At 45.2% G+C, this 27,819-nt stretch overlaps 1 protein-coding gene across 1 annotated transcript in view; it reads right to left on the bottom strand.

Annotated features, from left to right (window-relative positions):
• Positions 1-492: 492 nt before the first annotated feature.
• Positions 493-27,819, bottom strand: part of PSMB9 (proteasome 20S subunit beta 9) — a 100,457-nt gene continuing 73,130 nt past the window's right edge. The window contains exons 2-7 of the mRNA XM_077286139.1: positions 4,842-4,900; positions 3,486-3,553; positions 3,270-3,401; positions 2,282-2,411; positions 1,113-1,254; positions 493-664 (exon numbers count right to left, since the gene is read on the bottom strand). Of these exons, the coding sequence (XP_077142254.1) occupies positions 537-664; positions 1,113-1,254; positions 2,282-2,411; positions 3,270-3,401; positions 3,486-3,553; positions 4,842-4,892 (651 nt within the window). The 5' untranslated portion in view covers positions 4,893-4,900 and the 3' untranslated portion in view covers positions 493-536. The remainder of the gene's footprint in view (positions 665-1,112; positions 1,255-2,281; positions 2,412-3,269; positions 3,402-3,485; positions 3,554-4,841; positions 4,901-27,819) is intronic.

Genomic DNA, 27,819 nt, shown 5'->3' with positions numbered 1-27,819 from the left:
TCCAGGACCTGTCTTGATGCACCAGGAATAGTGGGAAATACTAGCCTAGTCAATCACTGGCTGAAGGTCACTACGGGCATTAAGGGCATTTTTTTCTATGATGAAGAATGCAGAGAGGATCAAATGACAGATTGTAACTTTATTGCATGCAGTAGCGAAGAACATGGATCTTATAAATTACCACTTAGGTGTGTGACATAATCAAGAAGTAACTGGTTAAAACTTTGAAAACTTTACAAGCACAATATATTGTGAAATGTATGGAGCGATAGCGGTAGAGAAAGCGCCGGCATCTGATGCTTCTCCACGTCTTCTATTTGTTGTATTATTGTATACAGATTTCCTAAAGACTGTCGGGTGATGCTTTATTCATCACAGTCTGCTTCACAGTCAGTACATGACCCTGACTGACTCCATGGATAACAGCAGAAAACATTCGCATGATAAGAACATCTGGACATGAGGGATTTAAGTGAAATTATTGAAAAAAAATATAGATTATCCAAAATATTTATTTACATTTGTGGATTACATAACTACAGGTCGTAGAAGCGAGGAATGCTGTCCCCACTGATAACGTTCTCCTTTGTGCCGTCCTTTGTGACAGTAACCATATAGATGACGCCTCCGCTGGAGCCATCTCTGCCCATGGCCAGGGACAACGCTGTGAAGAAAGGGAACAGCAGAGTCATCTTTACAGAATTGCTTTTTTTACTAAATTCTATAAGGAGTCTTCTATAGGGTTCCCTAATAAGTGTCCTGGTGATTCCTCAACAACCAAAAAGCCCATCACATGTTCATCATAGGAGAAGTCTCCCATAATCGGAGAGGTTCACATTCTGAAGTATTGTGCACAACCATTTATTACTGATTTTCAGCTGCCTGTCCCTTTATGATGAGCATAATGGACACCAGTGCTATTCCCAATTCTTGGACATTAATCCCAGGATTTAGGTGAGATTTGATGACTGGTTCAGACATGGTAGGCTCAAGGCTTGAGAGGAGGTCACTCAACAGGCAAGACCTTAGTCAACGTCAACGAGTTGACATTATATGTACTTTATTTTAGATGTAGATGTACTGACGTGATGATTTCTAGCTCCTTTCCTTACCATCAACTGCAAATTTTTCGCACTGCTCCTTCGACATTCCAGGTTTAAAGGCAGAATCCACATAACCGTAGATGTATGTACTGCCCGAGCCACCGATGGCAAAAGGTTGTCGTGTTATCATCCCACCCAGTGTCCCGTAGACCTGTGGAGCAAACATTTATTATAACCACTCATTATTTATTCCTTTGTGTTGAGTCACAATAAATATAAAAAGGAAAAAGATAATCAGATACACAAATTAATGATGAGTGTGCTCACTACAGTGGTGACTGAAAGGAATATGGTGTCTGAAATGTCACGAACCATCCCTGGTATCTCTGATGAACATTAGTGTACTCTATTGCCAATCGCTCGGGGTCTTACAGCTACATGTGACTCCTACATGTGGTTGGCAAACACTGATTTACACTAAACAGGTTTTAAGGGATCATAATATTAATGGCCACCAATGTCAGATCTGTGGGGGGCCGACTCCTCAGGTGTTTGACACTGGGCTGAGCACTGAGACCTCTGGCTCCATGTTTGAGAAAGCTTTTAGGTGACAGAATCAAAGTGGGCCCCTCAACTTATCTATTTTCACTTGGTAGAGTTGTATGAAGGTTCTTTTTTCATAGTACAAGCTGTATTTTATCGTCACCATATTGGGGTTCATATGACTATTTGATCTATTTTTATTCAATTTTTTTCTGATGTGACGTAAACAAAAAAAACAGCAATTCTGCCATTTTAATTTTTGTTTTGACTTTCACCATCTGGACTAATTGATATGATATTTTATTAGTTTGGACAGATACGCAGGTGGCGATACAAATATGTTTGTTTGTTCATATCTTGGATTTTATTTACGTTCTCGTATATATGAACATTTATATTTTTTAATTTATTAAATGTGTATCAATAGAAATATATATATATCACTTGACATATCACAGTGACCGACACGTGTGCAGGGATTCTTATCTAATAAGGATGGTCTATTGTAAGGATCGGCAATGAATACTGTGACACCGGAATAACCCTTTACACCAGCCCCCTAACTTCTTCTCTGCTGGCAGCTGCGGCTACAATTAGTGCTATGGCTGAAACCACTAGTATATTGAGCCAGGTAGCCATACCGTGAACCCCTTGTGTAAGCGTCTTCTCTCGCACCATCCTTAGCTTTGCCTCACCTGTCCTCCATTCTTCCGGTCCCAGCCAGCTACGATGAGGTGGGCCAACATCTCCTCCTTGTACTTATAGCTGATCCCCTTCACCAGGTTTGCAGCAGCCAACACCAATGGTGGGGCCCCCATCTCTACACTGTGTTGGGAGAAAAAAAATGTATATCAATCTCAGATTAAGGGACAGAAAGAGAAGTCACATTAAATCCATCGATATTGGCAGCAATGCAGAACTATATCTGGAATAACTCAAGTCCCCCTCCACCAGACAATAAAATATTACAATAAATACATTATACACAGTAAAACACCGGGTCCCCTCCATTTTATTTTCTGGTGCAGTTCCTGTAATCCCCTGCCCTCTTTCTTGTATACACAATGGCTGCCGGCCTCCTCTCAGTGATCTAGCAGTCTGAGACTCTCCACTGCTCTGCCTCGTCCATGTCAGAGGAACGGGCCTCTCTCAGTTTAGACCATGCAAACGTTTCTGCAAGGGGCTGCGACACTACTCCATGCTCGTAGCTGGACCAGACGAAAGCAGCAGAAGCGTTCGCTGTACTCTGAGGCTTCCTTGTATCCGGCTATAGATGTAATACCCATTCTTACTAAGGCCGAGTTCAGCCATATTGGTAAGAATGGCTCTGTGCTTGTCCGCCTGTGTGCTGGAGATGACCCTCATCGCATACATTATTCCCCCATCTGTATAACAGACAGGAACAGGGCATGAGGTCATTTTTTCCACCAGACCATCGGTCCACATGAGAAATCATCCATATTCCATTACACACTAGCCATAAGGGGTCCGTGGAGCACAAGGAGACCACACAAACCAACTATATGCTCCACAGCACGAGCACTAAAGCTGTATTTTTCCGAACCTGGCAGTTAGAGGATTAATAATGTTCTATATTGTACAAAAATAAATAATAACTTTTCAAAATATATTAAAAATAGACACTAATGTTAGGTTAATTGACGTCCACCTTTGAGCACTGACCTGTGCACCTCCATGTAGTAATGCACCATGTCGGCCATGGCCTGTGCATCCGCAGCGGAGCCCGACAGAGCGCAGAAGATCTTGTCGTGGACGGGAGCCAGCTTATTAAATACTCGATTCACCACAGATTCTCTGTACAAAGAGGAGAAAAGTATAAACTGGGTCTGAGACACAAACCAAGGACATGTAAAAGATACACAGAGGAGGAGAACTCACCCAGCGGACACCCGGGAGTCTGATCCGATGATCACTCCTCCATCAAACTCCACCGCAATGATTGTGGTCTGAAAAATGCAAAGAAATGTGGTGAGGCACCTACTATGGAGAAAAACTGGCACAACATGACCAGACCATACATCCTCATTCACATGTACATGTTGCATCCGTTTTTTACTACGGATAGAACACGTACCCATTAAAGTCTATGGGGCTGCTCACATGTCTGTGTCTTCCGCTATCACGGATGAAAAGTGGAATTGCAAGTCTGTGGGTCCATGAAAAACACGTACAGCACAAGGATGCAATCTGTAAACTGGACCAGACTAGGTCATACTGCAAATATTATTCCATGAGGGGTAGAGGTCCATGTGCAAAACCGCCCATGTGAATCAGCACCTGGACAGCCCAGACTAGAAGTATGGCCGCATGAACTTAGCCACAAGCGATGGTCACATGTAATAGTTTTGCTTAGCATTATTACATGTGGATTTTGCAGAAGCTTTATTTCATTCTTTGTAGCACAAAGATTAAAATCAGCAATTAATTCTGCAGAGAAAATCGACATATCGCAGGTTTTGTTGGAATCTCATCGCCTTAGCTTGTACTGTATTATGTGTGTATATTTTCAGCACACAAATCCATGTTGAAAATCTGCAATAAATACATGTGACGATACAGCTGCAGATTTTGTTGCAGAAATTTCTGAGCCAAAAAATTTGGTTCCATTCATTTGTATAGGGTTGTTTCAGGTGACGAGACAGCGGATGTAGATTATGAGCCCCAATGGGGACAGTGATGATGATGTCTGTTAGGTGCTGGGGAAATAATGGCGATATATAAGTGAGGAAAATAAATAGCTACAGAACGTTCTGCAACGTTATGGAGTATATTCTTCTATCTCACATTGTATTGTCGGTGTGCATATTAATATGTTCAGCCAGTCCAGGGGTCTGATACATCCGAATTATTGATCACAATGTAAGACCCCACTGACAAGCTCCTATCTGAGTTTACAGTGAAGCGCAGGTACATTAGGAGGCAGCGGCCGTTCCTACCACCCACAGTAGCGACCGGTACATTTCGTGTGCCATTGTATGATGCCTCACTGTTCTTTCCTCTAGAGAATGTATATTCTGTAATTCTGCGTAGTCCTCTGTTGTCACCATTGTTATGTTTTACAATTCTGTATAAAAGTTAGAGGATTTATACTATGAAGATGAAGCAATGTCGCCTGTGTGCCCCTCCATACTGTACTCTCCCCTCCTCAGTATTGCACATCCACTCCTGTCCCTGCTCCCTCTCCACCTTCTGGGTCTTTAAAATCACTTATTAGGTAAATGAAGAGACTCTTACCCCAGTGGACACCTCGTAAGAAGCGTTCCCCGGGCCCCCAAGAGAAGGCATCTTTCTTCCTGCAAAACAAAGCAAAAGTGAAAGTGTTGAGCAGAGCTTCAGACTGATGAGCGCAGCTCTGAGTGCGTCCGTGACATTATACTCTGCGATGTGTGAAGGATCCGGGCAGGTCCAGGCAGAAGGACACATCCAGGGGTTCACACCAGCTGCATGCACAGATTATAATGCCGTAAAATGAAACAATTTGGAGAATGTACATTTAGTTTCTAAAATAAATTTGAGAAAGAGTTCAAGTCCTCAACCTCTCTGAAAAGACAATTTGCATATTTAATTTCCCAGAGGAGCATGCATGGCTTTTTATTCTCCTCACTCTGACATGCCAAGCTTGACATGTCACTCTCCACAAGGAGAAACACTGCACCTTAGAATTCTTCTTAACCCCTTAACGACTAGGGGTATTTCAGTTTTTGAATTTCTGTTCTTTGCTCCCCTTCTTCCCAGAGCCATAACATAATATGGACATGTAAGGGCCTGTTTTTTGTGGGATGAGTTGTATTTTTGAACAACACCATTGGTTTTAGCATATCATGTACTGGAATACGGGAAAAAAATTCCAAGCTTGGTGAAATTGCAAAAAAGTGCAATTCCACATTTGTTGTTTTTTTTTTTTTTTACCATGTTCACTAAATGCTAAATCTGACCTGCCATTATGATTCTCCAGGCCATTACGAGTTCATAGATACCAAACATGTCAAGGTTCTTTTTTATTGTGGTAAAAATAAAAAACTTGTAGAGTCTCCATTTTTCGGGATCCCGGGTTGGGTGAGGGCTAATTTTTTGCGTGCCGAGCTGACGTTTTTATTGATACCATTTTGGTGTAGATACAATCTTTTGATCGCCCGTTATTGCATTTTATTGCAATGTAGTGGTGACAAAAAACGTAATTCTGGCGTTTTGATTTTTTTTCTCATTACGCCGTTTACCGATCGGGTTAATCAATCGATTCTGAATGTGGCGATACCAAATATGTGTATATTTGATTTTTTACATTATTGTTTTATTTTGAATGGGGCAAAAGGGCGGTGATTTGACCATTTATATTTTTTCAATATTTTTAAAATATTTGTTTTTACTTTTTGCATGCTTCAATAGTCTCCATGGGAGACTAGAAGCTGCTGTACTTCAATCACCTCTGCTACACACAGGTGATGATCAGATCGCCTGAGTGTAGGAGAAATGCTCACTTGCTATGAGCGCCAACCACAGGTCGACACTTATAGCAATCTGGCAATGACAACCATAGAGGTCTGCTGCAGACCTCTGTTTGTCATACCGACCCATCGGTGACCCGCGATCATGTGACAGGGTCACCGTTGGGCGGGATTTGCAACTCGCTTCCGGTAAGCGCAAGTTAAATGCCGCTGTCAGAGATTGACAGCGGCATTTAACTAGTTAACAGCCGTGGGTGGATCGCGGCTGTTGCAGACACATGTCAGCTGTATAGATCAGCTGACATGAGCCCAGAAAGGTGTGGGCTCAGCAGCGGAGCCTGCACCAAACAGGGGGAGTCCAACGTGGGCGTATTATTACACCTAACGTCAGAAAGTGGTTAAAGGGAACCTGTCACCCCCGGTACTGCAGTGCGCAGGCGTGGGCCTCTCTGACCTTTCCCGGAGCCTGCGCACTGCAGTACTTTGCTCTGCCCTCAACAGGGCAGACAAAGTACGCCTGCGCAGGAGCCGCAGCGTGAAGACCAGAAGAGGACGTCATGGAATGAAGATGGGAGGCGCCGGAGCCACAGCGTGAAGACCAGAAGAGGACGTCATCTGATGAAGATAGGAGGCGCCGGACCCGGACCAGCAGCGGGACCGCCCCTGGGTGAGTATAATCTAACGTCTTTTTCTTATCTTTTAGGATACATCGGGGACTTAGCTACAGCACTACAGAATGCTGTAGATAAGCCCCTGATGCTAGTGGGCTTACCTCACCCGCGATTTTGGGGGGTGACAGGTTCCCTTTAAGAGATCACCATCTCTTGATGGGGCTGTATGAGGGCTTGGTTTTTCTGCATGTTAAGCTGTAGTTTTTATTGATACCATTTTGGGGTACATGTAACATTTTGATCTCTTTTCATTGTATTTTCTAGGAAAGTGAGGTAAAATGGCAATTCTGGTATTTTGATTTTTTTTATTCTTTTCAGAATTTTAACTTGTGGTTCAAATCATTTATATTTTGATGGATCAGACTTTTTCAGACACAACAACAGGTATTTTTTATCATTTTTTATTTTTCAAAGGGGAAAAGGAGTGATTTATACATATAAACTGTTTATGTGCATATACATATATTTTAGCGATTCACTTGGTTTCAGGCCACAGGTAGAGTGATGTCCACACAGGTACACAGTTTCTTGTCCAAAAAGGAAGGTTTATTAACTACATAAACTTAAATCAAAGAGTCCATACAGCAGTATGAGAAAATAGATTGGTTCATATGCTCAATATTCAAAGTCTAATAATCAGCCTCTTGCAGAGTCTAAGCAACATGCACAGGTCCTCCATCTTGCATCCACAGACCAAAATACCAGAGGTGTTTGCACCTCCACTGCCGGACAAGGAATAAACAGCTCAGCAGCACTTTTAAACCAGCTGCACCTCCTGGATTGGAGGGAGGGAATGACTAGTTCTGCCCATCTAATCTAATAATTTCTAACATACCTGGACCCATATATGTTCTTATTAACCCTCTCAGCGGCTCCTATCCAGGATTCTTCCAGCTGCCAGGAAAAAATTGTTGGCACCTTGCCTAATTGTGGGTAAGCAACTTTGTTTCAAGCATGTGATGCTAGTTCAAACTCACCTGTAGCAAGTAACAGGTGTGGGCATGTAAGGAGGTGGCGGAGACCCTCAGCTGCTCCTTCTCCTTTATGTCCGGCACGTGTCCCCCATGCGGTGTCCAGATAGTTTGGCTATGTATTAATGCATTACTGTTTTATTGGTGTATGTGTACTTTGTGATGTTTACCTTATTTCATGACTTTGTATTATACTGCACTGTATTGAACATGACTAGTTCAGGGACAGTAAGAGTTAAACAGGGGGCTGGATTAGCAGTCTCAGAAACAGAGGAAGTTCCTGTCTCCCAGTCAGAGCTCGGGCAGATTTGACCGAGGTAGGATGTGCTCCACCACTGGGAGCATAATGTACCCCTGGAGGGGAGAAAGGACTGCCACAGGTCTGCCGGGCAGTAGGAACGTAAACATAAGGATGAATGACCTCGGGGAGATCAAAACATCCAACACCGCGGAGACACCATCACGTGTTTCTCAACGCAGTGATCCAGAACACTGTCCCCATCCCTAAAGGGAAATATGCAATTGCATGTAGAAAAGCCACAGAGACACCATCACGTGTTTCTCAACGCAAGCAATAAATAGCCAGGTCTTTCTCCGGGAAGGAACTTCCACGGGAAGGGCAGCATCCAATAAAGGAAAACCACCTATAGCAAAACATGGTATCCATCCACAGACAGCTGTTTTGGGGTATTTGCCCCTCATCAGTGTGGAGTAGGAAACTGGCTATTAGGAGCAGTGCCTAGTAAAAGAACTATAAGCATAAGGATGAATGACCTCGGGGAGATCAAAACATCCAACACCGCGGAGACACCATCACGTGTTTCTCAACGCAGTGATCCAGAACACTGCCCCCATCCCTAAAGGGAAATATGCAATTGCATGTAGAAAAGCCGCGGCGACACCATCACGTGTTTCTCAACGCAAGCAATAAATAGCCAGGTCTTTCTCCGGGAAGGAACTTCCACGGGAAGGGCAGCATCCAAAAAAGGAAAACCACCTATACCAAAACATGGTATCCATCCACAGACAGCTGTTTCGGGGTATTTGCCCCTCATCAGTGTGGAGTAGGAAACTGGCTATTAGGAGCAGTGCCTAGTAAAAGAACTATAAGCATAAGGATGAATGACCTCAGGGAGATCAAAACATCCAACACCGCGGAGACACCATCACGTGTTTCTCAACGCAGTGATCCAGAACACTGCCCCCATCCCTTAAGGGAAATATGCAAATGCATGTAGAAAAGCCGCGGAGACACCATCACGTGCTCTCTACGGAGCTATGTGAGGGCTTGTTTCTTGTGCGGCGAGCTGACATTTTTTAATACCATTTTAGGCTATATACAGTATATGATGTTTTGACCACTTTTTATGCATTTTGGGGGTTAATTAAGTAATTGATAAAAAAAATTAAAACCTTTCAGAAATTCGACCTTTTTTCTCAGCATTTACATTACAGGCTAAATCACTTAACCCCTTCACCCCCAAGGGTGGTTTGCACGTTAATGACCGGGCCAATTTTTACAATTCTGACCACTGTCTCTTTATGAGGTTATAACTCCGAAACGCTTCAACGGATCTTAGCGATTCTGACATTGTTTTCTCGTGACATATTGTACTTCATGATAGTGGTAAAATTTCTTTGATATCACTTGCGTTTATTTGTGAAAAAAAAGGAAAATTGGCGAAAATTTTGCAATTTTCCAACTTTGAATTTTTATTCTGTTAAACCAGAGAGTTATGTGACACAAAATAGTTAATAAATAACATTTCCCACATATCTACTTTACATCAGCGCAATTTTGGAAACAAAATTTTTTTTTTTTAGGAAGTTATAAGGGTTAAAATTTGAACAGCAATTTCTCATTTTTACAACAAAATTTACAAAACCATTTTTTTTAGGGACCACCTCACATTTGAAGTCATTTTGAGGGGTCTATATGGCAGAAAATACCAAAAAGTTACACCATTCTGAAAATTGCACCCCTCAAGGTGCTCAAAACCACATTCAAGAAGTTTATTAACCCTTCAGATGTTTCACAGCAGCAGAAGCAACATGGAAGGAAAAAATTAACATTTTACTTTTTAGTCACAAAAATGATCTTTCAGCAATAATTTTTTTAATTTCCCAAGGGTAAAAAGAGAAAATGGACCTTAAAAGTTGTTGCCCAATTTGTCCTGAGCACGCTGATACCCCACATGTGAGGGAGAACCACTTTTTGGGCGCACGGCAGAGCTCAGAAGGAAAGGAGCGTCGTTTGACATTTTCAAGCTAAAATTGGCTGCAATTGAAATCGGACGCCATGTCGTGTTTGGCCAGCCCCTGATGTGCCTAAACAGTGGAAACCCCCCATAAGTGACCCCATTTTGGAAACTAGACCCCCTAAGGAACTTATCTAGATGTGTCGTGATCACTTTTATCCCCCAAGTGCTTCACGAAAGTTTATAACGCCCGGGTGTGAAAATAAAAAATCCTATTTTTTCTACAAACATGATCGTTTAGTCCCCAATTGTTTATTTTCTCAAGGGTAGCAGGAGAAATTGGACCCCAAAAGTTGTTGTCCAATTTGTCCTGAGTACGCTGATACCCCATATGTGGGGGTAACCACTGTTTGGGCGCATGGCAGGGCTCAGAAGGAAAGGAGCGCCCTTTGACATTTTCAAGCTAAAATTGGCTGGAATTGAGATCGGATGCCATGTCGTGTTTGGCGAGCCCCTGATGTGCCTAAACAGTGGAAACCCCCCATAAGTGACCCCATTTTGGAAACTAGACCCCCTAAGGAACTTATCTAGATGTGTCGTGAGCACTTTTATCCCCCAAGTGCTTCACGAAAATTTATAACGCCCGGGTGTGAAAATAAAAAATCCTATTTTTTCTACAAACATGATCGTTTAGTCCCCAATTGTTTATTTTCTCAAGGGTAGCAGGAGAAATTGGACCCCAAAAGTTGTTGTCCAATTTGTCCTGAGTACGCTGATACCCCATATGTGGGGGGTAACCACTGTTTGGGCGCATGGCAGGGCTCAGAAGGAAAGGAGCGCCCTTTGACATTTTCAAGCTAAAATTGGCTGGAATTGAGATCGGATGCCATGTCGTGTTTGGCGAGCCCCTGATGTGCCTAAACAGTGGAAACCCCCCATAAGTGACCCCATTTTGGAAACCAGACCCCCTAAGGAACTTATCTAGATGTGTCGTGAGCACTTTTATCCCCCAAGTGCTTCACGAAAGTTTATAACGCCCGGGTGTGAAAATAAAAAATCCTATTTTTTCTACAAACATGATCATTTAGTCCCCAATTGTTTATTTTCTCAAGGGTAGCAGGAGAAATTGGCCCCCAAAAGTTGTTGTCCAATTTGTCCTGAGTACGCTGATACCCCATATGTGGGGGGTAACCACTATTTGGGCGCATGGCAGGGCTCAGAAGGAAAGGAGCGCCCTTTGACATTTTCAAGCTAAAATTGGCTGGAATTGAGATCGGATGCCATGTCGTGTTTGGCGAGCCCCTGATGTGCCTAAACAGTGGAAACCCCCCATAAGTGACCCCATTTTGGAAACTAGACCCCCTAAGGAACTTATCTAGATGTGTCGTGAGCACTTTTATCCCCCAAGTGCTTCACGAAAGTTTATAACGCCCGGGTGTGAAAATAAAAAATCCTATTTTTTCTACAAACATGATCGTTTAGTCCCCAATTGTTTATTTTCTCAAGGGTAGCAGGAGAAATTGGACCCCAAAAGTTGTTGTCCAATTTGTCCTGAGTACGCTGATACCCCATATGTGGGGGGTAACCACTGTTTGGGCGCATGGCAGGGCTCAGAAGGAAAGGAGCGCCCTTTGACATTTTCAAGCTAAAATTGGCTGGAATTGAGATCGGATGCCATGTCGTGTTTGGCGAGCCCCTGATGTGCCTAAACAGTGGAAACCCCCCATAAGTGACCCCATTTTGGAAACTAGACCCCCTAAGGAACTTATCTAGATGTGTCGTGATCACTTTTATCCCCCAAGTGCTTCACGAAAGTTTATAACGCCCGGGTGTGAAAATAAAAAATCCTATTTTTTTCTACAAACATGATCGTTTAGTCCCCAATTGTTTATTTTCTCAAGGGTAGCAGGAGAAATTGGACCCCAAAAGTTGTTGTCCAATTTGTCCTGAGTACGCTGATACCCCATATGTGGGGGGTAACCACTGTTTGGGCGCATGGCAGGGCTCAGAAGGAAAGGAGCGCCCTTTGACATTTTCAAGCTAAAATTGGCTGGAATTGAGATCGGATGCCATGTCGTGTTTGGCGAGCCCCTGATGTGCCTAAACAGTGGAAACCCCCCATAAGTGACCCCATTTTGGAAACTAGACCCCCTAAGGAACTTATCTAGATGTGTCGTGAGCACTTTTATCCCCCAAGTGCTTCACGAAAATTTATAACGCCCGGGTGTGAAAATAAAAAATCCTATTTTTTCTACAAACATGATCGTTTAGTCCCCAATTGTTTATTTTCTCAAGGGTAGCAGGAGAAATTGGACCCCAAAAGTTGTTGTCCAATTTGTCCTGAGTACGCTGATACCCCATATGTGGGGGGTAACCACTGTTTGGGCGCATGGCAGGGCTCAGAAGGAAAGGAGCGCCCTTTGACATTTTCAAGCTAAAATTGGCTGGAATTGAGATCGGATGCCATGTCGTGTTTGGCGAGCCCCTGATGTGCCTAAACAGTGGAAACCCCCCATAAGTGACCCCATTTTGGAAACTAGACCCCCTAAGGAACTTATCTAGATGTGTCGTGAGCACTTTTATCCCCCAAGTGCTTCACGAAAGTTTATAACGCCCGGGTGTGAAAATAAAAAATCCTATTTTTTCTACAAACATGATCGTTTAGTCCCCAATTGTTTATTTTCTCAAGGGTAGCAGGAGAAATTGGACCCCAAAAGTTGTTGTCCAATTTGTCCTGAGTACGCTGATACCCCATATGTGGGGGGTAACCACTGTTTGGGCGCATGGCAGGGCTCAGAAGGAAAGGAGCGCCCTTTGACATTTTCAAGCTAAAATTGGCTGGAATTGAGATCGGATGCCATGTCGTGTTTGGCGAGCCCCTGATGTGCCTAAACAGTGGAAACCCCCCATAAGTGACCCCATTTTGGAAACCAGACCCCCTAAGGAACTTATCTAGATGTGTCGTGAGCACTTTTATCCCCCAAGTGCTTCACGAAAGTTTATAACGCCCGGGTGTGAAAATAAAAAATCCTATTTTTTCTACAAACATGATCATTTAGTCCCCAATTGTTTATTTTCTCAAGGGTAGCAGGAGAAATTGGCCCCCAAAAGTTGTTGTCCAATTTGTCCTGAGTACGCTGATACCCCATATGTGGGGGGTAACCACTATTTGGGCGCATGGCAGGGCTCAGAAGGAAAGGAGCGCCCTTTGACATTTTCAAGCTAAAATTGGCTGGAATTGAGATCGGATGCCATGTCGTGTTTGGCGAGCCCCTGATGTGCCTAAACAGTGGAAACCCCCCATAAGTGACCCCATTTTGGAAACTAGACCCCCTAAGGAACTTATCTAGATGTGTCGTGAGCACTTTTATCCCCCAAGTGCTTCACGAAAGTTTATAACGCCCGGGTGTGAAAATAAAAAATCCTATTTTTTCTACAAACATGATCGTTTAGTCCCCAATTGTTTATTTTCTCAAGGGTAGCAGGAGAAATTGGACCCCAAAAGTTGTTGTCCAATTTGTCCTGAGTACGCTGATACCCCATATGTGGGGGGTAACCACTGTTTGGGCGCATGGCAGGGCTCAGAAGGAAAGGAGCGCCCTTTGACATTTTCAAGCTAAAATTGGCTGGAATTGAGATCGGATGCCATGTCGTGTTTGGCGAGCCCCTGATGTGCCTAAACAGTGGAAACCCCCCATAAGTGACCCCATTTTGGAAACCAGACCCCCTAAGGAACTTATCTAGATGTGTCGTGAGCACTTTTATCCCCCAAGTGCTACACGAAAGTTTATAACGCCCGGGTGTGAAAATAAAAAATCCTATTTTTTCTACAAACATGATCGTTTAGTCCCCAATTGTTTATTTTCTCAAGGGTAGCAGGAGAAATTGGCCCCCAAAAGTTGTTGTCCAATTTGTCCTGAGTACGCTGATACCCCATATGTGGGGGGTAACCACTATTTGGGCGCATGGCAGGGCTCAGAAGGAAAGGAGCGCCCTTTGACATTTTCAAGCTAAAATTGGCTGGAATTGAGATCGGATGCCATGTCGTGTTTGGCGAGCCCCTGATGTGCCTAAACAGTGGAAACCCCCCATAAGTGACCCCATTTTGGAAACTAGACCCCCTAAGGAACTTATCTAGATGTGTCGTGAGCACTTTTATCCCCCAAGTGCTTCACGAAAGTTTATAACGCCCGGGTGTGAAAATAAAAAATCCTATTTTTTCTACAAACATGATCGTTTAGTCCCCAATTGTTTATTTTCTCAAGGGTAACAGGAGAAATTGGACCCCAAAAGTTGTTGTCCAATTTGTCCTGAGTACGCTGATACCCCATATGTGGGGGGTAACCACTGTTTGGGCACATGGCAGGGCTCAGAAGGAAAGGAGCGCCCTTTGACATTTTCAAGCTAAAATTGGCTGGAATTGAGATCGGATGCCATGTCGTGTTTGGCGAGCCCCTGATGTGCCTAAACAGTGGAAACCCCCCATAAGTGACCCCATTTTGGAAACTAGACCCCCTAAGGAACTTATCTAGATGTGTCGTGAGCACTTTTATCCCCCAAGTGCTTCACGAAAGTTTATAACGCCCGGGTGTGAAAATAAAAAATCCTATTTTTTCTACAAACATGATCGTTTAGTCCCCAATTGTTTATTTTCTCAAGGGTAGCAGGAGAAATTGGACCCCAAAAGTTGTTTTCCAATTTGTCCTGAGTACGCTAATACCCCATATGTGGGGGGTAACCACTGTTTGGGCGCATGGCAGGGCTCAGAAGGAAAGGAGCGCCCTTTGACATTTTCAAGCTAAAATTGGCTGGAATTGAGATTGGATGCCATGTCGTGTTTGGCGAACCCCTGATGTGCCTAAACAGTGGAAACCCCCCATAAGTGACCCCATTTTGGAAACTAGACCCCCTAAGGAACTTATCTAGATGTGTCGTGAGCACTTTTATCCCCCAAGTGCTTCACGAAAGTTTATAACGCCCGGGCGTGAAAATAAAAAATCCTATTTTTTCCCCACAAAAATGATCTTTCAGTCCCAAATTTTTTATTTTCCCAAGGGTAACAGGAGAAATTGGACCCCAAAAGTTGTTGTCCAATTTGTCCTGGGTACGCTGGTACCACATATGTGGGAGAAAACTACTGTTTGGGCACACTTCGGGGCTCGGAAGGGAAGTAGTGACGTTTTGGAATGCAGACTTTGATGGAATTGTCTGCGGGCATCATGTTCCATTTGGTGAGCCCCTGATGTGCCTAAACAGTGGAAACCCCCCATAAGTGACCCCGTTTTGGAAACTAGACCCCCTAAGGAACTTATCTAGATGTGTCGTGAGCACTTTTATCCCCCAAGTGCTTCACGAAAGTTTATAACACCCGGGCATGAAAATAAAAAATCCTATTTTTTCCCCACAAAAATGATCTTTCAGTCCCCAATTTTTTATTTTCCCAAGGGTAACAGGAGAAATTGGACCCCAAAAGTTGTTGTCCAATTTGTCCTGGGTACGCTGGTACCACATATGTGGGAGAAAACTACTGTTTGGGCACACTTCGGGGCTCGGAAGGGAAGTAGTGACGTTTTGGAATGCAGACTTTGATGGAATTGTCTGCGGGCATCATGTTCCATTTGGTGAGCCCCTGATGTGCCTAAACAGTGGAAACCCCCCATAAGTGACCCCATTTTGGAAACTAGACCCCCTAAGGAACTTATCTAGATGTGTCGTGAGCACTTTTATCCCCCAAGTGCTTCACGAAAGTTTATAACACCCGGGCGTGAAAATAAAAAATCCTATTTTTCCCCCACAAAAATGATCTTTCAGTCCCCAATTTTTTATTTTCCCAAGGGTAACAGGAGTAATTGGACCCCAAAAGTTGTTGTCCAATTTGTCCTGGGTACGCTGGTACCACATATGTGGGAGAAAACTACTGTTTGGGCACACTTCGGGGCTCGGAAGGGAAGTAGTGACGTTTTGGAATGCAGACTTTGATGGAATTGTCTGCGGGCATCATGTTCCATTTGGTGAGCCCCTGATGTGCCTAAACAGAGGAAACCCCCCATAAGTGACCCCATTTTGGAAACTAGACCCCCTAAGGAACTTATCTAGATGTGTCGTGAGCACTTTTATCCCCCAAGTGCTTCACGAAAGTTTATAACGCCCGGGCGTGAAAATAAAAAATCCTATTTTTTCCCCACAAAAATGATCTTTCAGTCCCCAATTTTTTATTTTCCCAAGGGTAACAAGAGAAATTGGACCCCAAAAGTTGCTGTCCATTTTGTTCTGAGTACGCTGGTACCCCATATGTGGGAAAAAACTGTTTGGGCACTTCGGGACTCAGAAGGGAAGCAGTGACGATTTGGAATGCAGACTTTGATGGACTGGTTCTGAGGGCGTCATGTTCCGTTTGCAGAGCCCCTGATGTGCCTAAACAGTAAAAAAAAACCACAAGTGACATCATTTTGGAACCTAGACCCCCATGGAACTTACTTAGATGTGCCCCCTCTTTGGAACTAATCTACTGGTTCCTAATTAGTAGTGCATGGAGGTGTGGTACAATTTGAAGCAGTCCTTCATACACAGGCCAGGTTTGTCGGGGCAGGTGTCGCATTGATAGATGGTGTCCTTGCGTACTCCTCGTTTGTAGCACACTCGGCACCTTTTTTGCGGCTTACCTTTTCTACCAGTTGGCGGGACCACCCCCGGAAAATGCTGACCTGGTACAATACGAGCACCCTCAGTTCCGGAAGTACTGGGGCCCGCTCCTTCCCTCGTGCCAAACATCAGGGCCTTAATCACTACCTCCTGGAACGGAAGGTACGTCGTATCGGTGTGGCGTGCACATCGTGACAGCAGGAAAGCGTTAAGCATTGCCATTTGTACGATGTACACCGACAGCTTTTTGTACCACACCTTGGCCTTCCTCAAAGCACTGTACGGTTGGAGGAGTTGATCGGAGAGATCAACGCCCCCCATGTTTTTGTTGTACCCCAGTACACAGTCCGGTTTGCAGACCTGTGTAGAGGTACCCCGTACAGTGCTGAGGGCGCTGCCATCACCGTGTATGGTGGTCAACAGAAGGACATCCCTCTTGTCCTTGTACTTGACCACCAGCAGGTGGTCGCTACATTGGGCTTTGCTCTCACCTTTTCTGAGCATCTGCCCAAGTAGCGTCTTCGGGAGGCCTCTCTGATTTTTGCGGACAGTACCGCAGGCTGCGGTACCTCGTGCAGAGAGGGATTTGTAGAGTGGGATGCTGGAATAAAAGTTATCGGTGTAGAGGTGATAACCTTTATCCAGCAGTGGGTGCACCAAATCCCACACTATTTTCCCACTCACTCCCAAGACAGGGGGACACTCAGGCGGTTCAATCCTGCTGTCCTTCCCTTCGTAAACTCTAAAGCTGTGGGTGTACCCTGAGGTACTCTCACACAGCTTGTAGAGTTTGATTCCGTACCTGGCCCTTTTGCTGGGCAGGTATTGACGGAATCTGAGCCGCCCCTTAAAATGAACCAAGGACTCATCCACACAGATGTCCCTTTTGGGCACGTACGCTTCAGCAAACTTTTTGCTGAAGTGTTCGATGACCGGCCGAACTTTGAACAGACGGTCAAAATTGGGGTCATCTCGTGCGGGACACTGTGCATTATCGGAATAATGCAGGAATTTGTGGATGGCCTCAAAACGCGTCCGGGTCATGACCATTCGGAATACTGGAGTGTTATATAAAATATCCACACTCCAATATTGCCGAAGGTCTGGCTTCTTCACGATCCCCATGTGGAGGACCAGGCCCCAAAACTGCATCATTTCTACTGCGTCTACAGGAGACCAGTTAGAAAATGATGAACTGGGGTTTTGCTCCAAAAATTGCCGAGCGTACAAATTAGTTTGCTCCACCATGAGGTTAATAAAATCCTCAGAGAAAAAGACTTTGAAAAAGTCTATTTCTGTGAGGCCGGTGGTGTCAAACCTGATTCCTGATTCTGCCACAAAATCAGGAATCAGTGGCTCGTAATTTTCGGGGGGCGAGGTCCATATGGGGTCCGAAGAAGGACGCGCTGGTTCATCTTCAGGAGTGGGTGCTGCGTCATCTTCTCTCCTGGGGCGTCCGCGAGGCGGTTCCGCAGGACCCGAGGAGGAAGATGAGGAGGAGGAGGAGGAAGAGGATGAAGAATCTGAAGAGTAAAGGAATGTGGGATCCTCTCCCTCGCTATCAGTGTCGGAGGCAAGAAAAGAATATGCCTCCTCTGCTGAATAGCGCTGCTGGGACGAACGGGACGAACGGGACATTTTTTGTGTGAGTATGGTGCTTGGGTGCAATTTATTGGAACTATGTGTACGTGTGGGGGGGGGGGATAGTGTTTGGTGCAAACTTCTGAAAAGTAAAAGAAAAAAAGCAAATAGGGAAAAAAAATACCTGTGAAAGGAAAAGTCTAAAACAGCAGGCCCTAGCTCTGATAAGTGAACTGCGTCACTTATCAAAGTTCGGCGCCTGCTGGGTGTGTGAATGGGGATGTGGAAAAAACACCAGGCACGAGAGCTCTGATAAGTGAAACGAGTCACTTATCAAAGTTCGGCGGCGGAGGCGGGGTGCGCGGACGGGGATGTGTAAAAAAAAAAAAAAGAAACGAAAGGCACGGGTTCAGACGCAGTGGCGGGGTGCGCGGACGGGGATGTGTAAAAAAAAAAAAAAGAAACGAAAGGCACGGGTTCAGACGCAGTGGCGGGGTGCGCGGACAGGGATGTGGAAAAAAAAAAAAAGAAACGAAAGGCACGGGTTCAGACGCAGTGGCGGGGTGCGCGGACGGGGATGTGGAAAAAAAAAAAAAAAACGAAAGGCACGGGTTCAGACGCAGTGGCGGGGTGCGCGGACGGGGATGTGTAAAAAAAAAAAAAAGAAACGAAAGGCACGGGTTCAGACGCAGTGGCGGGGTGCGCGGACGGGGATGTGGAAAAAAAAAAAAAGAAACGAAAGGCACGGGTTCAGACGCAGTGGCGGGGTGCGGGGACGGGGATGTGTAAAAAAAAAAAAAAGAGACGAAAGGCACGGGTTCAGACGCAGTGGCGGGGTGCGCGGACAGGGATGTGGAAAAAAAAAAAAGAAACGAAAGGCACGGGTTCAGACGCAGCGGCGGGGTGCACGGACGGGGATGTGTAAAAAAAAAAAAAAAGAAACGAAAGGCACGGGTTCAGACGCAGTGGCGGGGTGCGTGGACGGGGATGTGGAAAAAAAAAAAAAAGAAACGAAAGGCACGGGTTCAGACGCAGCGGCGGGGTGCACGGACGGGGATGTGTAAAAAAAAAAAAAGAAACGAAAGGCACGGGTTCAGACGCAGCGGCGGGGTGCGCGGACGGGGATGTGTAAAAAAAAAAAAAAGAAACGAAAGGCACGGGTTCAGACGCAGTGGCGGGGTGCGCGGACGGGGATGTGGAAAAAAAAAAAAAGAAACGAAATTCACGGGTTCAGACGCAGCGGCGGGGTGCGTGGACGGGGATGTGGAGGAGAAAAGTGAGCACGAGTGTTGATCGGTGAACTGTGTCACCAATCAACGCTCGGCGGCACTAAGGGGGGTGAAAAAGAAAAGCGAGCACGAGTGTTGATCGGTGAACTGCGTCACCAATCAACGCTCGGCGGCTGCTAAATTTGGGCACGGACGGACGCGGCGCAAAGTGAGGGTGGAGGGGGAAGGGGGGATGGGGGGGGTAAGGGGGGGATGGGGGGGTAAGAAAGATCGGGCCGGGATCGGGGTATCAACACTTACGGTTGTAGTCTCTCTTCTTTCTTCTGTCTTCTTTCTTCTGTCTTCTTTCTTTTGTTTTTTTAGCGAGAATTATGGTGTCACAGGCTACTGTGGCACCACAAGTCTCAGCACAGGAGGGGGATCTGACAGCGTGACCGCTCTGCAGGAACCCTCACCAAGTGTGAGGATTCCTGAAGAGCGGTCAGACAGGTCAGGGACAGGTGACACAGGTCACAGAGCGGTCACACCGCTGCTGTGACCTGTGATTGGTGGGATCGATGATCACATCGATCCCACCAATCAGGGGAGGCCCTGGTGACGCCGGTGTTGCTCACAGCTCCGGTCATAGGCAGGTTACCGGCAGGTCACCAGCAAGTGACCAGCAGGTGACCGGCAGGTCACCGGCAGGTCACCATCAGGGCACAGCGCGGTCATACCGCTGCTGTGCCCTGTGATTGGCGCGATCGACGATCACATCGATCGCGCCAATCACACCTGCAGGATCCGGAGCACAAGGAGGCAGGGTACAGGAGAGCAAAGGGGGCTGCGGAGCGCGTTATAGGCAGGGCACAGCGCGGTAACACCGCCGCTGTGCCCTGCGATTGGCGCGATCGATATGATCGTCGATCGCGCCAATCCGGGGGGTTCTGGCCAGTGCCTGGCGTTGCCAGGCACCGGCCCCAGGATCGAGTACATCGGTACTCGATCCTAGCCTGGGACCTCACTGTTTCAGCCAATCTGATTGGCTGAAACAGTGAGAAAGGCTGTGATTCACTGTTCAGAATTGAACAGCCAATCACAGCGATCGGGAGGCCGGGGGGGCGGCGCCATACCCCGAAATGCCGAGGCCATCTTCCGTACGGTAAGATGGCATCGGAATTTTAATGCGATCACCGCGACTTAAGTCGCGGTGTCGCATTAAAGGGCATGACGTACTATCCCGTCGGCGGTCATACGGGCCCACCCCACCTCGACGGGATAGTACGTCAAATGTCGGGAAGGGGTTAATATTGTGATATATTTCTAACAGACACAACAAGATTAAATAGTTTTTTTTTATCTTATAATTGGGAAAGAGGGTGATTTAAACTTGTCTATTTTTTCTATTAAAAAAAAGCAACTTTTTTTTACAAATTTGTACTTTATTTTGTGGTCCTAACTTTGTGAAGGCATAAACTAAGATCAAAACTAAAGGCTTCATTTTTCGCTTGCGACTCCATCTTGTTGCTTACGAAGATAAATTCTGGTACTTAATAGACTATAGTTTATGGCTGTTATGAAAGCCACATTGTTCTAGTCTGAACAAAGACCTTGACGAGCTGGGGGTGTATTGCTGTGTAAAGCTACGTTCACATTTGCGTTGTGCGCCGCAGCGTCGGCGCCGCAGCGCACAACGCAAACAAAACCGCGGCAAAACGCACGCTAAAACGCTGCGTTTTGCGCCGCATGCGTCCTTTTTGGCCGAAAGTTGGACGCAAAAAAAATGCAACTTGATGCGTTTCTTGCGTCCAACGCTTGCGGCCATGCGGCGCAAAACGCAGCACAACGCATGTCCATGCGCCCCCATGTTAAATATAGGGGCGCATGACGCATGCGGCGCCGCTGCGGCGCCCGACGCTGCGGCGCTGACCGCAAATATGAACGTAGCCTAAGGCTGGTTTCACACTTGCGTTTTTGTCTGCAGCGTTTTTTGCAAAAAAAACGCATGCGTTTTTTCCCCCTATATTTAACATTGAAAACGCATGCGTTTTTTTTGTATGCGTTTGGTCGCGTTTTCAAACGCATGCGTTTTTTTTCTGCATGCGTTCATTTTCAAAAATGCAACCTGTAGTATTTTTTTGCGTGTTTTTTTTGCCGCGAAAAAACGCATGCGTTTTTTCGCGGCAAAAAAATGCATTGCTGTCTATGTAAACGCATGCGTTTTTAAGCACATGCGTTTGTTTGCGTTAAAAACGCATGCGTTTTTATAGAAAAAAACCAGAAAACACACTGAAAAGTCACCCACCACCATCAAGGTGATAAAGGGATCCAAACCCTAACCCTAACCCTACCCCAAACCTCACCCCTAACCGTTTATTGAACATTTTCTGACAGTAATAGTGCCACATATTTCAGTGCCACGTATTTCAATGCCAAGTATTTCAATGCCACGTATTTCAGTGCCACGTATTTCAGTGCCACGTATTTCAATGCCACGTATTTCAATGCCACGTATTTCAATGCCACGTATTTCAGTGCCACGTATTTCAGTGCCACGTATTTCAGTGCCACATATTTCAGTGCCACGTATTTCAATGCCACGTATTTCAGTGCCACGTATTTCAGTGCCACGTATTTCAGTGCCACGTATTTCAGTGCCACGTACTATAAATACTATAACTACGTGGTTATACGTGGCACTGAAATATCGTGGCACGTAAATACGTGGCACTTAAATGCGTGGCACTTATATACGTGGCACTTATATACGTGGCACTTAAATACGTGGCACTTAAATACGTGGCACTTAAATACGTGGCACTAAAATACGTGGCACTTATATACGTGGCACTTAAATACGTGGCACTTAAATACGTGGCCACTGATTAGGGTTAGGGGTAGGGTTAGGGTTAGGGGTAAGGTTAGGGGTAGGGTTAGGGTTAGGGTTTTTTGGTTTTTTCTTGTTTTCTTGTGTTTTTCTATAAAAACGCATGCGTTTTACCGCGTTTACATGCGTTTTTTCACACATGCGTTTTTTTAAAAAATGCATGCAGATAAAAACGCAAGTGTGAAACCAGCCTAAGACTCCTTGACGCACAAGCTGTTATGCATGTTTCTATGCCAAGTAGACACAACCATATATGTAGTTTCCGTTTTTTCTGCATTTTCATAGGTTAAGTGCTGAAAGCGTGTTTTCATACTATTGGTTGAAGTATAACTTGCTAATATGATAAAAAGTGCGACGCAATAAATGGGGCTTAGGAATCTACTTTGATCCTCCCAAACAGAGATATGTCTCCGTCTGGTCATTCTCAGTTGCCGGCAACGCCCTGTGGATTAATTTGAAAATCACTAGGTCAACCGTGAAGGGTCACTTTAGATCCTCCCTCAACACCTTATATACTGCAATAATACAGTACTACTGTGTTGCAGTATATAGTAAGATCAGTGGTCTCCTTTTAAGGTCAGTGATGGGGGCTTTTGTGCTCCTGAGCCTGCTCCTTACACATCTGACATAGGACGTACAAGATAAGCCCTACGTCAGGAAGTTGTTTGCCAGCATGCTGTAAAAACGTTATTAAAAAGTTTGTTCTTCCAACCTCCCAAAAAAAATAGAATGGAAAGTGATCAAAAATGTATATGCATTCCAAAATAGTATCAGTGGAAACACCCTACTCTCAAGATCGCATCTCACCACCTGTGCACTTGACCCGATCCCTTCCCACTTCATCCCAAACCTCGCCACAGTCTTCATCCCAACTCTAACCCATCTCTTCACTCTTCAACCTATCACTAACAACTGGTGTTTTCCCCCCAAGCTTTAAACATGCCTCAATCACACCTATCCTCAAAAAGCCCTCTCTTGACCCATCCTCCGTATCTAGCTATCGCTTTATATCACTCCTCCCCTATGCCTCAAAACTACTAGAACAACACGTCCATCTTGAACTGTCCTCCCATCTATCTTCCTGCTCCCTCTTTGACCGCTTACAATCAGGCTTCCGGTCACACCACTCCACTGAAACTGCCCTAACTAAGGTCACCAATGACCTATTAACTGCCAAGAGCAAGCGACACTACTCTATCCTCCTCCTCCTGGACCTGTCCTCTGCCTTTGACACAGTGAACCATTCCCTATTACTACAGACCCTTTTATCCCTTGGCATCACAGACTTGGCCCTATCCTGGATCTCGTCATACCTAACTGACCGAACATTCAGTGTCTCCCATTCACACACCACCCCTCACCCCGCCCCCTATCTGTCGGAGTCCTGCAAGGTTCAGTTCTAGGGCCCCTGCTCTTCTCCATTTACACTTTTGGCCTGGGACAGCTCATAGAATCTCACGGTTTTCAGTATCATCTATATGCTGACGACACACAGATCTACATCTCTGGACCAGATATCACCACCCTACTAACCAGAATCCCTCAATGTCTATCCGCTATTTCATCCTTCTTCTCCACTTGATTTCTAAAACTTAACATGAACAAAACAGAATTCATTGTCTTTCCCCCATCTCACGCGACCCCCCCCCAACGAACCTATCCATTACAGTAAACGGCTGCCCACTCTCCCCAGTCCCACAAGCTCGCTGTCTTGGGGTAATCCTTGACACTGATCTCTCCTTCAAACCGCATATCCAAGCCCTTTCCACTTCCTGCCGCCTTCAACTCAAAAATATTTCACAGATCCGTACATTCCTAAACCAAGAATCTGCAAAAATCCTAGTCCATGCCCTCATCATCTCCCGCCTCAACTACTGTAACCTCCTGCTCTGTAGCCTCCCCTCTAACACTCTTGCACCCCTCCAATCTATTCTAAACTCAGCTGCCCGACTAATCCACCTGTCCCCCCGCTATTCCCCGGCCTCTCCCCTCTGTCAATCCCTTCACTGGCTCCCCATTACCCAGAGACTCCAGTACAAAAGCCTAACCATGACATACAAAGCCATCCTCAACCTGTCTCCTCCATACATCTATGACCTCGTCTCCCGGTACTTTCCTGCACGCAACCTCCGATCCTCACAAGATCTCCTTCTCTACTCCCCTCTTATCTCCTCTTCCCACAATCGCATACAAGATTTCTCTCGCGCATCACCCCTACTCTGGAACTCTCTACCACAACATATCAGACTCTCACCTACCATCGAAACCTTCAAAAAGAACCTGAAGACCTACCTCTTCCGACAAGCCTACAACCTGCAGTAACCACTGATCGACTGACCAGTTCTACTATCACCTACTGTATCCTCACCCATCCCTTGTAGATTGTGAGCCATCGTGGGCAGGGTCCTCTCTCCTCCTGTACCAGTTGTGACTTGTATTGTTCAAGATTATTGTACCTGTTTTTATTATGTACACCCCACCTCACATGTAAAGCGCCATGGAATAAATGGCGCTATAATAATAAATAATAATAATAATAACATTACCTTTGGCAAAAAAAGAGCTCTCAGAACTCCATTAATAGAAAAGAATGAAGAAAAAAACTGTCCTAGCTCTCAAAGTATGGTTCTGAACCATAGCATAAAGTTCAGAGGGCATTTATACCTTACAGTGATCACTGTAAAAATCAAACCAGAAAAACAACCTACAAAAACTGCATAAGGCTTCGTTCACATTTGCGGTCTGCGCCGCAGCGTCGGGCGCCGCAACGTCGCCGCATGCGTCATGCGCCCCTATATTTAACATGGGGGCGCATGGACATGCGTCGCACTTGCGTTTTGCGCCGCATGCGTCACTGCGGCGCCCGCGTCCGGGCGCAGAGGACGCAGCAAGTTGCATTTTTGCTGCGTCCAAAATCAATGAAAAAAAGGACGCATGCGGCGCAAAACGCAGCGTTGTGCATGCGTTTTGCTGCGTTTTTGTTTGCGTTCTGCGTCGCGGCGCCGACGCTGCGGCGCACAACGCAAATGTGAACGTAGCCTAATTGAGTTTTTTGGGGGGGTTTTCAGCCTCCCCCTCAAAAACTAGAAAATACATGGTTTTCAACACAATAAATGTAGGTCAAAATGCTGACAAAAAGAAAAAGAAAAACAGCTCATGTGATTAAAAAAATGGTAATGATATGAGACGTGAAATACAACAATAAAAAAATGATTTGTCATAACAAGGTTAATGAAAACAAAATATTTTTGAAGGGTTTGTCTCATCTCTACACAAAATTTATAGGTATTGGAGATGGTTTCAAAATACTAAAATCACATGTGCTACTCTGATTAAACCCTTGTGGATCCATAGCAGGCCACCATGGTCGAGTTCTTCAGGACTGACGGCAATAACGGCCCATTCTTCAGGCACCTAAAAGCTAAGGCCTGTGATTGTCTGAGGTCAGGTGACTGAAACGGCTTGTCATCTCAGGGAAATTTGGTAGCGAGAGGAGATGATCAAAGATCCACAGGACCTTGGCATGCTTGGCGCCTGTTCTTATACCTCGCTCAACACCAAGATTCATTATGCTGTGACATCATGAAGTGGCAAAGGCCAAGTGATCAGAAGAGAAGGTCAAGATGGCAACCTTTGCGTGACAGCCAAGTGAGTTTACAGGATCCTGGTGTGGCGGATTCTGTAACATTATGATCTATTCTAATGGTGAGACAAGTCAGTCAGCTAACCACAGGCCCCGGTGGTCTAAGTGCCAGAAAATCGGGAAGTCAACACTCCTGTCTGACTGCCTGAAGTGGCCTGTGCTGGATCCACATGGAGGTTAAAGCTAGGAAATTAGCTTGATTTTATTATCTTTAAACCCTTTCTGCCGCTTCTACATTTCAGCCCTAAGCTGTAACTTATAATTGATCCTCGGCCGCCTCCTTCTGAGGAGGAAGGATCTCAGAAATCCAACAGCAGAGCTCACACCACATTACTATACATTCTCTAACCTTCAGTGATGGCCTCTACCTGGTAACCGCTGACGCACGGTGTAAGCTGGATTCACACTGGCTGCAGTATGAATCATGAGGAACCAGAGAAGGGACTTTCCTGATATCACATTCTGAGCAATAAACAGAGGTCCGGACCCACCCAGACTCATCTCTCTGCACAATAAACCTCTGTGATATCACCCTCCACAGTAATGCGTACCTTGAAAATATCTGCAAAAATTGCTGCAGTCACGCCTGTAGCAAGCAATATTTTTTTTATCCATTCTCAGATTTCAGAGTGATTTTAACCTTCTCGTGTCAGTGCAATTTTTTATTCTGTTTTCTTTTCATTTTTTCCTCCTTTTCTTCCATGTGCCATAACTTTTTTATTTTTCTACTGACATCGCTGTACAAGGACTTGAGTTTGAGTTTGATCTGCAGTTCTGAATGACACCATTCATTTTACTATATAATCTACAGGAAAACAGGAAAAAAGTGCCAAGTAGGGGAAATTGTGAAAATAGGGTGCACTCAGGGACTGTGCGCCTTAAGTGCCGCTGTCAAAGACTCATATTCATATTTAAGTTTGGCTGTTACAGGCAGATGCCCGATATGGTGACCGCTCAGTTCCTGAGCCCGCTCCGTACTCCCACACCCGAAATACACCAATAGCAGTATGGTATTTACGTCAGTGTCGTTAAAATATTATTTCATTTCCAAGTAGAAATCCTGTGATAGTGTGTGGTCATGATTTAACAAGCAAAAGGTAGTTTTCAATTAATACTGTTGATAGCCCTAATCTGGCACAATATAACACCAGAGAGACGCACCCTTATTCCCAGATCTCGCATTACTCGGATGTTCCGCCTCACTTTATAGACCAGTTATGTTTATGTTACTTTCTCTTATGTGCTTTTTACACTGTGCGGGAACCGTCTGCCCGGTGACAGGTGACACATGCGGCAAATGATTACTCATTGGCTATTAACACAACTCCCTGGAAATCACAGATAAAACAAAAAGGAGGGGACTTCCCGGCAGATCTGCAGCCTCCCTGCTGGGAGCAAACCGAACAAGTGGGGGTATGCCGAGTGCCAACAGCCATCATGGGAGCACTGATCTGTTATCTCCCCAGTGTAGATGTCAAACAACAGCTGAACAATATTCAGACGCTGCGGATTTAATTTCAGAAAGTTACATAGTAACATATTTAGCAAGGCCAAAAAAAGACATTTGTCCATCCAGATCAGCCTATATTCCCTCAGAATAAATCCCCAGATCTACGTCCTTCTACAGAACCTAATAACTGTAAGATACAATATTGTTATGCTGCAGGAAGACATCCAGGCCTCTCTTGAACCCCTCGACTGAGTTTGCCATCACCGCCTCCACAGGCAAGGAATTCCAGATTCTCACTGCCCTAACTGTAAAGAATCCTCTTCTATGTTGATGGTCACAATACCCCCTTGTGCCCGTCACCTTCCTTGGTATATACAGATCCTCGGAGAGATATTTGTATTGTCCCCTTATATACTTATTCATGGCTATTAGATCGCCTCTCAGTCATCTTTTTTCTACATTAAATAATCCTACTTTTGCTAATCTCTCTGGGTATTGTAGTTCCCCCATGCCCTT

Source organism: Ranitomeya variabilis, chromosome 2 (genome assembly GCF_051348905.1).
Source record: "Ranitomeya variabilis isolate aRanVar5 chromosome 2, aRanVar5.hap1, whole genome shotgun sequence".
NCBI classification, from domain to species: domain Eukaryota; kingdom Metazoa; phylum Chordata; class Amphibia; order Anura; family Dendrobatidae; genus Ranitomeya; species Ranitomeya variabilis.
This window is presented reverse-complemented; position numbering and strand designations above follow the sequence as displayed.